This window comes from Nerophis ophidion, linkage group LG06, assembly GCF_033978795.1.
Source record: "Nerophis ophidion isolate RoL-2023_Sa linkage group LG06, RoL_Noph_v1.0, whole genome shotgun sequence".
Lineage (NCBI taxonomy): Eukaryota > Metazoa > Chordata > Actinopteri > Syngnathiformes > Syngnathidae > Nerophis > Nerophis ophidion.
In genome coordinates this window covers 19,174,669-19,187,922 of record NC_084616.1, presented here as the reverse complement: position 1 = coordinate 19,187,922, position 13,254 = coordinate 19,174,669, and the positions used below count along the sequence as shown (strand labels likewise).

Here is a 13,254-nt window from a genome sequence, read left to right as displayed (position 1 = left end):
CCACTCTGCCTCTCACAGTTGAAGTGTACCTATGATGAAAATTACACACCTCTGTGAAGTGAATTACTGAATTATATTTATATAGCGCTTTTCTCTAGTGACTTAAAGCGCTTTACATAGTGAAACCCAATATCTAATTTACATTTAATCCAGTGTGGGTGGCACCGGGAGCAAGTGGGTAAAGTGTCTTGCCCAAAGACACAACGGCAGTGACTAGGATGGCGGAAGCGGGAATCGAACCTGCAACCCTCAAGTTGCTGGCACGGCCACTCTACCAACCGAGCTATACCGCCCCATCATCATTTTAAGTGGGAAAACTTGCACAATTCGCGGCTGACTAAATACTTTTTTTGCCCCACTGTAGGTATGATTCCTGCTGATATCGTATCGGACCAATATCGGTATGGGACAAGTATTGTATCAGAAGTGAAACAGTCGGTGTGCACCAGGTAAGAGTATGTAGTGAATGTCATTGTGTAACAAACATCAGCAAACGCTCAAGTTGTTGTTGTCATAATCCATCAACACATTGTGTAACAAACATACAACACACAAGTTGTCAGTGGAGAGGTTCGGTGCTTTTTATTTTGTCCTCACATGCGTTTAAATAGCAGACTGAGCTCACACACATTTGTTTAATCGTGCCCAAGTCGCACCAGGACGGCAGGAAACACAACAACACGTTGTCACACACACACACACACACACACACACAAAGACAAGACACACAACATGGCCGCACATGCAGGTTAGCAGCAGCCGTTTCCTCGACATACAGCTTGGGGGATCACGGTTGTTCACAGTCATGATAAATAGTACAACGTGTTACATGAGGTAAGTACAAGCACCTTGGGAGTACACAGTGGTGATACATGTCAAAGTAGTGACAGACGCACAAGCAAACACCTGCTGAGACAATCTCCTTAAAGGGGACCTTTGATGATTTATAAAAGTTGTTGGATAATCGTGTTAGAAATGCCCCAAATCATAACATGGGTCATTTGTGATGTCACAGATTGACGGACGTACTTATGTGGGCATTTCTGGTGAATTCTGTGGGCCTGATACCTCCAGCTACGCTGACATTCCTTCTCCTTTCATGCCCTCCCGCCTGCTCTGATGTCCATGGAGTAAATTCATTTCACACAGGGCTGTTTTGTCAACGTGGATCAGGAAAGTAGAAAGTAACGCAGGGGCGTGACTAGTTTTAACGGGATTTTTTCATCAAAGAGCTACTTTTGTGGCCAAGAAGCTACATTTTCCCAGGCGTTTCTAAACCTTGAACACACCTCTCCCGTAGTACATCACTAATATAGGGAAGGAAAGCTTTGGACTTCTCACTAATTGATCTGATTGCAAATATAATAATAATAATAAATATAATGTAAGGTTTAAAAATAGGTTACATATTCTAATTGCATTGTTAAAAAAATATTAATGAATATATTTTTTTCTGTCCGGTTGCAAGGATACGGCCTAAAAACAGCTTTTTAAATATATATTTTTATTTCTAAAAAAAACAAAACAAAAACGGAATAATATTTATGTTGTCTGGTTGCATGGAGATGGCCTAAAAATTTACTGTTAAAAATGTATTAATATAAAAAATTAAAAAAAGAAGAAGAATACATTGTTATAGTTTGTTTGATTGCATGGTAACATTATTATTATTTTTTTTTTTAAATCAATTTCTTATATATAAAAATGTGTTAAAAATATATATTTTTTTCCTGATTGCATGGAGACATACATAATTTAAAAAAGATTCCTATAAGAATAAAAGAATAAACATATATGTAAATGTATATATATATATATATATATATATATATATATATATATATACACATATATATGTGTGTGTATATTAATGTGTTTGTATACATATATGTATATAAGTATATGTATATATATATATATATATATATATATACATATGTATATATATATATATATATATATATATATATATATATATAATACTATTTATTTTTTTCCTTATTGCATGAAGATAGCCTAAAAGCATACATTTAAAAAATTTGATTGTTATAGGAATAAAAATTAGATATATATATATATATATATATATATATATATATGTGTGTGTGTGTGTGTGTGTGTGTATTAATGCGTTTGTATCCATATATGCATATAGCTCCGTATATTATACATATATGTGCCTATTTTAATGCGTTTGTATATATATGTACATATACATATATGCATATAGCTCATATACATATACACATATATATTTATACATGTATGCATACATACATATTTAAATATATATATATATATATATATATATATATACATACATACATATATACACATATGATAGTCAATTTAAATATATATATATATATATATGTATACATACATACATACACATATAAGAATCAATTTATATATATACACATATATATATATATATACACACACACACATGTATATATATACATACATATATACATACATATCTACATATATATACATACACCTATATTCATACATGTATATAGGTATATGTTCATACACATATGTATATAAACACCACCAGAAAAAAATAAAATTATATGTGGAGTTTGCATGTTCTCCCCATGACTGCGTGGGTTTCCTCCGGGAACTCCGGCTTCCTCCCACTTCCAAAGACATGCACCTGGGGATAGGTTGATTGGCAACACTAAATTGGCCCTAGTGTGTGAATGTGAGTGTGAATGTTGTCTGTCTATCTGTGTTGGCCCTGCGATGAGGTGGCGACTTGTCCAGGGTGTACGCTGCCTTTTGCCCGATTGTAGCTGAGATAGGCACCAGCGCCCCCCGCGACCCGAAAGGGTATAAGCGGTAGAAAATGGACGGATGTATGGATATACACAATATATATAATGTTTCCTTTGCCCATTTAAACGCAACCAGTAAACAAAGATACGTATCTTCAGCGCAAAAAAATATGACTAATGCGGTGAAGCTGTATTTTTATTTAATCCAAAATTTTATCGCCAGTTTATTTATGAAACGTATGTATTATTATTTATTTAGAATTTATTTATTTTAGCATTACATAATTGCATGGAATTTTTTAATTTAAAAAAAAATGTTTTAAATCAGTTTTAGGAGTACATTAGATTAGTATTTATTTTTGGAATCAGCCTGGCCAAAGCCTTGATAATATTATTTGTGACTAACACATTCTTTTATACTGGTAAAGTGTAAGTAGGTTAGATATAATTATTAAAAACCATTAAAATCAAAGTATGATCACTAATTCAGTGTTAATGTTTATGTAGTGGAAAGGTTGGGCCCTAAAGTGAGAAAAGGAACCCCTGAGGTAGACCAGAAGGGGGTGTGTCAAGTGTGGATTCCAATCATCATAGGTCCCCTTCAGTCCTTGGAATGTGACTTTGGCCACTGGAACCATGGACACAGTTATTTCTACAACTTATTTCAGTCAAAGATTTGTGAATAATAAACAAACATTGTGGTTGTTTTGTTGGCTCTTCTGCTTGAAGTCCCGGCCTGGAATCACCAAGTAAAAGTGGCCCCAAACACCCTTACAAGAACATGTTCAAAAGTTGAGCACTTGGCAAACAGCAGTGTTTGATTGGAAACACAGCAAATTCTGGAAGGAATACTGGACGTCTTTCAGTCGCTCCTCAAACAAGTCCTCTGTGATCGCCAGTCTCTAAGCACCTTTTAGGCATCCGCGTTCCTCCTCAATATTGCACTTTACAGCTCGGCAGAGAGGACACCAAAGACCCGGAGGTAAAGAACCCCACACCCTGCTAGTAGAACCTCAAGTTGGAGGAATCATCACGAAGCAAACAAACCACCACCCGTTTATTGGAGCCAAGTACAAGTTCGAGGTGCGTTCTCAGGATGAGTTCTTACAATTTGCATTAGGCCTGATCCCACAGCCCTTTCCATAGACTGAATCACAGAACCCACAAGTTTATTAGAGCCAAGAACAAGTACGAAGTGCGTTCCCAGGATTAGTTCTTCCAATCTGCATTAGGCTTGATCCCACAGCCCTTTCCATAGACCGAATCACAGAACCCACAAGTTTATTAGAGCCAAGAACAAATACGAGGTGCGTTCCCAGGATTAGTTCTTGCAATCTGCAATAGGCTTGATCCCACAGCCCTTTCCATAGGCCGAATCACAGACCCACAAGTTTATTAGAGCCAAGAACAAGTACGAGGTGCTTTCCCAGGATTAGTTCTTACAATCTGCATTAGGCCTGATCCCACAGCCCTTTCCATAGACCGAATCACAGAACCCACAAGTTTATTAGAGCCAAGAACAAGTACGAGGTGCGTTCCCAGGATTAGTTCTTACAAACTGCATTAGGACTGATCCCGGTGTCCTTTCCAAAGACTTAATCCCAGAACCCACAAGCTGTACCTCTGCAAACGGAGCAGGTTCTTTAGACGTGGCACACAAAGCAGCGATAGAGAAGATTTGAAGGCACACAAAGATTGTGAGTGGAGGGAATTTGCGTTAGTGTTCACAGAGCACAAGAAGCGGACAAGCATGCTCCGTCTCAAGCTGAAGCAGGAAGAAGAGAGTCGGAGCCGGTAGGGCGGAGGAGGACGCTAACGCTGCCAAGGATCACGAACCTGGCACGTAGAGGATGGCGCTGCCCTCGTCCATGGCGTACATGTTGGATCCCGTGCAGACGTAGACGCCGGCGTCCTCCGGCTGGACGTTCTGGATGGTCAGGATGCCGTTGAAGTCCATGGCGCGGTTGGGCAGCTTGCCGTTCCCCTGCCGGGTCCACACCAGCGTGTAGGCCGGCGACTGGGGAGGACCACAACATGTTCACCTTCAAGAGCTCTTGGTTACCTCCGCTAGGAGCTGATCGTTTGTTTCAAACACCCATGCAAGATCACATGTTTACAGTCCAATAAATCAACATGTCCGAAAGGGAGTAGAAGAAAGTATATCTTATTCAATTATTTACCCTTATTATGATCTATTTAACCCTTTTCCTTACACTCATTTTTGTAAGGACTGAAGAAAACGATAAAGATATTCCATAGGAGTATAAACTTTTTTGTGGAGAACTCATTCAAAAATACAAATAAAGCTCTCTTTGTCTCTGTGGGTGGAGGTGGGGGATGTTAGCATAGTCGCTAGCATACCATGAATTGATTAACGTGGACCCCGACTTATACAAGTTGAAAAACTTATTGGGGTGTTACCATTTAGTGGTCAATTGTACGGAATATGTACTGTACTCTGCAATCTACTAATAAAAGTCTTAATCAATCAAAAACAGTAGCCTTGCGACTTGTTTGAAAGCAAAAGACCAACCAAAACAAACAAATGTATCCTTTGATTCGCTGGGGTTTGTTTGTTGGTTAGTTAGCTAGCTCGCTAGCAACGTAGCTCAAAAAGTTATGAAAGGATTTTCATTCGCTGTCTGGATTCATGACTTTTTGGAAAGGTTCCTTATTATTCGGATAGATTTTAGGGATGTAAAACTTTGGGCACCACACAATTGGATTCGATTCTTGGCGGAAACGATTCAATCCAGAATCGATTCTCGATTCAAAACGATTCTCAGTTCAAAATCCATACTTTTTTAAAAAACATTGGGTGCCAGTTTTTTAACTAAATTCCTCCATAAAATAGAGAAACAGCTCTGATACATTTCTATATTACTTAAAAGAAAATTGCTTTTGTTGAATAAAATTCTCCCCAAACATTTAGTAAGTCAAATACAAATAAGGCTAAAAGAGAAATATCCAACGCTTCTCTTTTCTAAAGAAAATGTTTTACAGCAGATATAGATCATCGACATCAACAATATGATTTGTCTGAGTAGCTGGACAGGACCGATTAGAGAAAAAAAAAAGTAAATAGATTTTTGATATACATATATTTATTCTAATCGATTGAGAATTGTTACAAATAAGAATCGCGATTCATTTGAACATCGATTTTTTTTGACACCCCTAAAATATATGGCCTCCGAGTGATTTTATATAGTAGTTTGTGACGTTACAATCAGTAAACTACGAACTAACTCACTAACCAAACATTTAATAAAGTTAGGCTAACAGAGAAGTATCCAACTTTTTTTAAAGTAAATCTGTACAGCAGATGTAGATTATGATAAAAAAAATAATAATATTAATTTAATAAAATAGATTTTTGATATATATAATTTTTTATCGATTGAGAATTGTTACAAATAAGAATCGCAATTTATTCGAAAATCAATGTTTTTGACACCCTATAAAAGATATTGACTGGAGGAGAGTTGCTTTTCTATAGTAGTTTGTCTCTTACAATCAGTAAACTACTAACTAACTAACTGACCAACTGTTTAAAAAGTCGAATACAAATAAGGCTAAAAAAAGAAGTATCCAACTCTTCTCTTTTCTAAAGTAAATGTAGATGTGGATCGTCTACTGCAGGGGTCACCAACCTTTTTGAAACCAAGAGCTACTTCTTGGGTACTGATTAATGCAAAGGGCTACCAGTTTGATACACACTTAAATAAATTGCAGGAAATAGCCAATTTGCTCAATTTACCTTTAAAAAATAATCTATATATATAAAAAAATGGGTATTCCGTTGTACAGTTTTTTTTCCTTTAAGGAAGATTTTTTTGTAGAGAATAAATGATGAAAAAAACACTTAATTGAACGATTTAAAAGAGGAGAAAACACAAAAAAATAATAATTACATTTTGAAAATGAGTTTATCTTCAATTTCGACTCTTTAAAATTCAAAATTCAACCGAAAAAAATTAATAGAAAAAACAGCTAATTCGAAATAAAAAAAATAATTTATGGAACATCATTAGTAATTTTTCCTGATTAAGATTAATTTTAGTATTTTGATGACATGTTTTAAATAGGTTAAAATCCAATCTGCACTTTGTTAGAATATATAACAAATTGGACCAAGCTATATGTCTAACAAAGACAAATCATTATTTCTTCTACATTTTCCAGAACAATTTTTTTTTAAAGAAATTCAAAAGACTTTGAAAGGAGATTTAAATTTTATTCTACAGATTTTCTAGATTTTCCAGAATATATTTTTTAAATTTTAATCATAATAAGTTTGAAGAAATATTTCACAAATATTCTTCGTCGAAAAAACAGAAGCTAAAATGAAGAATTAAATCAAAATGTATTTATTATTCTTTATAATAAAAAAAATAAATTACTTGAACATTGATTTAAATTGTCAGGAAAGAAGAGGAAGGAATTTAAAAATCTTAAAATCATTTTTAAGATTGTATTTTTTTCCTCTAAAATTGTGTTTATGAAAGTTATAAGAAGCAAAGTGAAAAAAATGTATTAATGTATTTTAACAAGTGAAGACCAAGTCTTTAAAATATTTTCTTGGATTATCAAATTCTATTTGAGTTTTGTTTCTCTTAGAATTACAAATGTCGAGCAAAGCGAGACAAGCTTGCTAGTAAATAAATAAAATTAAAAAAATAGAGGCAGCTCACTGGTAAGTGCTGCTATTTGAGCTAATTTTAGAACAGGCCAACGGGCTACTCATCTGGTCCTTACGGGCTACCTGGTTCCCGCGGGCACCGCGTTGGTGACCCCTGGGTTAGAATGTCCACCCTGAGATCGGTAGGTTGCGAGTTCAAACCCCGGCCGAGTCATACCAAGACTATAAAAAATGGGACCCATTACTTCCCTGCTTGGCACTCAGCATCAAGGGTTGGAATTGGAGGTTAAATCACCAAAAATGATCCCCGGGCGTGGCACCGCTGCTGCACACTGCTCCCCTCACCTCCCAGGGGGTGAACAAGGCGATAAGTCAAATGCAGAGGACACATTTCACAACATCTAAAGTATGTGTGACAATCATTGGTACTTTAACTTGGGTGAGGTCATGTACTAGCTTGATGCTAATTTACATTGGATTTTCCATAAACAGGCTACAATTAGCATTAGTGGTCCGACATGGCGATTTCAACACCCCCAAAAATTGGTTAATGAACTAAAAAAGCTATCGTTGAATACCGTACCTCTCTCTACCTGCCAATGCAATCTGTGACAAAAGCCAATCGAGATGGCAAACCATTGATTTTCTGACCCGGATTCCAGAAGTCACACCTGAGCGAGGCGGCCGTAATCGTTACCTTGCTCTTTGCCGTGCAGATGAAGTTGACTGTCGCTCCCACTCGGATTGTTTGGGCTTTGGGCTCCTCCACGGTCACCTCGATGGCTTTGCTGGGAACACCTGGTGGAAGCAGGTGGAATTTGAAGGCTGCAGTTTCACGCTACAAACTCTCGACTGTCCCTGTCCGTACGTATTCTTCGTCTTTATTTGGACGGGTAGAGCACTAAAAAACCAGGGGATTGCGTTTCAAATAATTGATCCGTGAATGTTATCAGTTATTAGTGTCTGCTAAAGTCAGCAACTTCCCTTCCTTACAATGAAGCATTTTTTTTACAAAATATACTGTAAATTCCGGACTTATAAACCACTACTTTCTTCCTACGCTTTGAATCCTGAGTCTTATAAAACAGTGCGGCTAAATTTTGGATTTTCTTACGACTGACAGCCATAAAGCAAATAGCTTTCATCATACCTCGTTTAGAGCCCTAAGGTCAGCTGACCAACTGCTGCTGGCGGTCCCCAGATCCAGGCTAAAGACCAGAGGGGACAGAGCCTTCTCCGTTTCCACCCCTAAGCTCTGGAACAGCCTTCCCCTCCGCATTAGGTCAGCCCAGAGCCTGGGGGTCTTCAAAACCCTTCTTAAGACCTATATCTTCTCGCTGGCCTTTTAACATGAGCTGAGCCCGCCCACTAGGCCACCATTTCTACCCCTACCCCCCTCGCTTTAGTTTAAAAAAATATATATATATTCTTTAATTTTTTAATCTTGTTTAGCTTTTTGTTTTTATTTTTGCTCTATGCTTTTTAATCTGTAAAATACTTTGGTCCAATTTAAAAAATTATTGTAAACGTGCTATATAAATAAAGTAGCCCTGCCGTGCCTTGCCTAATGCCTCGAACTGGAAGTAAAACCACCCGTGGCGTTTTCGACTCGTATGATTCCAAGCAACTTTTGCCAGTTTTACAATGCAACTAAAACAATTCTTACTTACTAAACCGTCCCATGTGTGGCGTCTGTAGGAGTGCTTTCACGCATATGTGTACGTGCTATCGTAATGCAATCAAGCTAGCATCGTTAGCATTAGCTTATATGCTAACACGTTTACAAGTGCCTGCTTTAGTATTACTAACCTACGATGGCATTCTTTTTGTATTGTTCCAGTTTCACAAATTATACAGTAAATTCGCCAAAACGTCACCGTGGAGTTACTGAGTCTGTTTGGATGACGATGGCTTCTGTTTTGTTTGGTCAGCCGTTTTACTGCCGTTTGGAAACAATTCATGTATGTAAATAACATTTACAGAGTATTTCAGTCTGCGATGAGGTGGCGACTTGTCCAGAGTGTACCCTGCCTTCCGCCCGATTGAAGCTGAGATAGGCGCCAGCACCCCCCGCCACCCCAAAAGGGAATAAGCGGTAGAAAAATGGATGGATGGATGGAGTACTTCAGTGTAAATAACTCATTTCACAACCTATGTATCTGCGGCCTATAGTCAGGTGCGACTAATATATGGAAAAGAATATATATAATTTTTTCTAAATGTAGTGGGTGTGGCTTATATACCTGTGTGCTCTGTAGTCCTAAATATATGGCAATTATTGAACTTTCATATACTGTTGACCTCAAATAACCGACTCTCTTTGCATTTTGCACCCTAATAAAGCGAGACCACAAGAATACACACTTTGGATCTACAAACCCTGTTTCCATATGAGTTGGGAAATTGTGTTAGATGTAAATATAAACGGAATAGAATGATTTGCAAATCATTTTCAACCCATATTCAGTTGAATATGCTACAAAGACAACATATTTGATGTTCAAACTGATAAACTTTTTTTTTTGCAAATAATCATTAACTTTAGAAGTTAATGCCAGCAACACGTGACAAAGAAGTTGGGAAAGTTGGCAATAAATACTGATAAAGTTGAGGAATGCTCATCAAACACTTATTTGGAACATCCCACAGGTGTGCAGGCTAATTGGGAACAGGTGGGTGCCGTGATTGGGTATAAGAGCAGCTTCCATGAAATGCTAAGTAATTCACAACCAAGGATGGGGCGAGGATCACCAATTTGTAAGCAAATTGTTGAACAGTTTTAGAACAACATTTTTCAACGAGCTATTGCAAGGAATTTATGGATTTTACCATCTACGGTCCGTAAAATCATCAAAAGGTTCAGAGAACCTGGAGAAATCACTGCACGTAAGCGATGATATTACGGACCTTTGATCCCTCAGGCGGTACTGCATCAAAAAATGAGATCAGTGTGTAAAGGATATCACCACATGGGCTCAGGAACACTTCATAAAACCACTGTCAGTAACTACAGTTGGTCGCTACATCTGTAAGTGCAAGTTAAAACTCTACTATGCAAAGCCAAAGCCATTTATCAACAACACCCAGGAACGCCGCAGGCTTCTCTGGGCCCGAGCTCATCTAAGATGGACTGATGCAAAGTGGAAAAGTGTTCTGTGGTCTGACAAGTCCACATTTCAAAGTTATATTTGGAAACTGTGGACATGGTGTCCTGAGGAACAAAGAGGAAAATAACCATCCGGATTGTTATAGGCGCAAAGTTCACAAGCCAGCATCTGTGATGGTACTGGGGGTGCATAAGTGCCCAAGGCATGGGTAACTTACACATCTGTGAAGGCACCATTAATTCTGAATGGTCCATTCAGGTTTTGGAGCAACATATGTTGTCATCCAAGTAACGTTATCATGGACGCCCCTGCTTATTTCAGCAAAATAATACCAAGCCACGTGTTACAACAGCGTTGCTATGTAGTAAAAGTGTGCGGGTACTTTCCTGGCCCGCCTGCAGTCCAGACCTGTTTCCCATCCAAAATGCATGGCGCATTATGAAGCGTAAAATAAGACAGCGGAGACCCCTGACTGTTGAACGACTGAAGCTCTACATAAAACAAGAATGGTAAAGAATTCCACTTTCAAAGCTTCAACAATTAGTTTCCTCAGTTCCCAAACGTTTATTGAGTGTTGTTAAAAGAAAAGGTGATGTAACACAGTGGTGAACATGCCCTTTCCCAACTACTTTGGCACCTGTTGCAGCCATAAAATTCTAAGTTAATTATTATTTGCAAAAAATGAGTATGAACATCAAATATCTTGTCTTTGTAGTGCATTCAACTGAATATGGGTTGAAAAGGATTTGCAAATCATTGTATTCTGTTTATATTTACATCCAACACAATTTCCCAACTCATATGGAAACGGAGTTTGTAGTCTCAGACTAGATCCGTCCTATCCGACCGAGTCTGTGAGCATGAACTGACGACGGCGCTCGGATGAGAAGTCCGACGTCTCCCGAGACAACCTGAACAGTGCCGCTGCGATGCATTCAGTGTCCTGATAAAAAAATCATTAAATACTGTTGAACTCAGAATGGCGCTGTCAATGAGTTTTTAGTACTTCACCAGTCCTAATACTCCACTACAAATATGTGATGGCGCCGATAAAAAGCCCTGAGATGAAAGTCTTTGGCAAGATTTACAAAAACAATCCGTGGGTGATATGGCGAGGGAGCCAGTCTCAGTACCCTGCAGGCAAGACTTATACATTTGGGAAAGAAGGTAGTAATTTGATGAAAAACACAAGGTAGTAGTCGGGAAAATATACGCACTTGTGACAACGATTTCTGCACGGCTCCTGTTGCTGCTGCGCTGGTCCTGGCAGGTACACACGTAAACGCCGGCGTCGCTTGGCTGGACATTGTGGAAGTAAAGTTCTGCTCCTGCACACAACACAAACCACCAGTTAGTTATCAACTAATGACATCAGCAGATACAATATGTACACAGAGGATATCAGAATTTAGTAAATAAATCACTCATTTATGAAGTAGATTGTAACAATTAGGGCGATAAGGTCCCCTTTTTGTCATCTCGTGAGGCCACGCCCACCATTTTGCCGTCTCCCTGCCTCCAATACGTGTATTCTGTTTTTGGAAAGGAAATCCAGTTTTTGTCCTTCTTCCCTGTGGTTGTGTTTTGTTTTTTTTGGCTCCTGCAGCGTTAGAGTCGTGGGACAAAATGTTGTGTGCTCATTCAAGGAGTGCACAGAATTTGATGTTCTGAGATTCAATCAAATAATGCGATGGACATGGGTAAGCCAGAAAAAATATCTCTGCCAAAAATGATGAATTTTTTATACACTGAATTATTTTTCACTGAATTTTAATACACAGAATTTTTTTTACACTGAAATTTTTTTTACATGGAATTTTTGTACACTGGACTTTTTTACACTTAATTTTTACACACTGAGTTTTTTTTTGCACTGAATTTTTATAGAATTAATTTTGTTGCACTGAATATCAATACACCGAAAAAATGGACACTGATTTTTTTACACTTAAATTTTTGACACTGCACTTTTTTACACTGAACCTTTTTAGACTGAATATTTTTACAAACTCAAATTTTTTACACTGAAATTGTGTATGCTGAGATTTGTACCCTCAATGTTTACACATTGGATTTTTTTAAACTGAATTTGTATATGCTGAGATTTGTATTCTCAATTTTACTCACTGATTTTTTTTTTACACTGAACTTTTTTTACGCAGAATTTTCATACACCGAGTTTTTTTTGCATTGAATTTTTTATACACTAAAATTTTTTTACACTGAATTTCTTATACAACTTTTTTTACACTGAATTTTTATGAACTGAATTTTTTCACATTTAATACTGAATGTTTATACACCAAGTTTTTTTCCCACTGAATTTTATAGACTGAATTATTTTGCACTGAATTATATTACACTGAAAATATTTTTACACTGAATATTGTAGACTGAATTATTTTGCACTGAATTGTATTACACTGAACATTTGTGTACACTGAATTGTTTTACATAATTTTTTTTTACACTGAACTGTTTTACACAAAATTTTCATTTGAAAAAATTACAAACTGAATCTTCTTACACTGAATTTTTATTAACTGAGATTTGTACACACAATTTTTATACACTGAATTTTTTTTACATTTAATCTTTTAACACTGCATTTTTCATAAATTGAGTTTTTTTACCCTGAATATATTTCCCTGAATTTTTAGCCTCTTAATTTTTATACACTAAGTTTTTTTTTTTGCACAAAATTTGTAATACACTGAATTAT

General features: G+C 37.0%; 1 protein-coding gene across 1 annotated transcript in view; it reads right to left on the bottom strand.

Annotated features, from left to right (window-relative positions):
* hspg2 (heparan sulfate proteoglycan 2) overlaps positions 1 to 13,254 on the bottom strand; it is a 331,901-nt gene that overhangs the window by 91,668 nt on the left and 226,979 nt on the right. The window contains exons 47-49 of the mRNA XM_061902940.1: positions 11,750 to 11,860; positions 8,123 to 8,223; positions 4,620 to 4,800 (exon numbers count right to left, since the gene is read on the bottom strand). Of these exons, the coding sequence (XP_061758924.1) occupies positions 4,620 to 4,800; positions 8,123 to 8,223; positions 11,750 to 11,860 (393 nt within the window). The remainder of the gene's footprint in view (positions 1 to 4,619; positions 4,801 to 8,122; positions 8,224 to 11,749; positions 11,861 to 13,254) is intronic.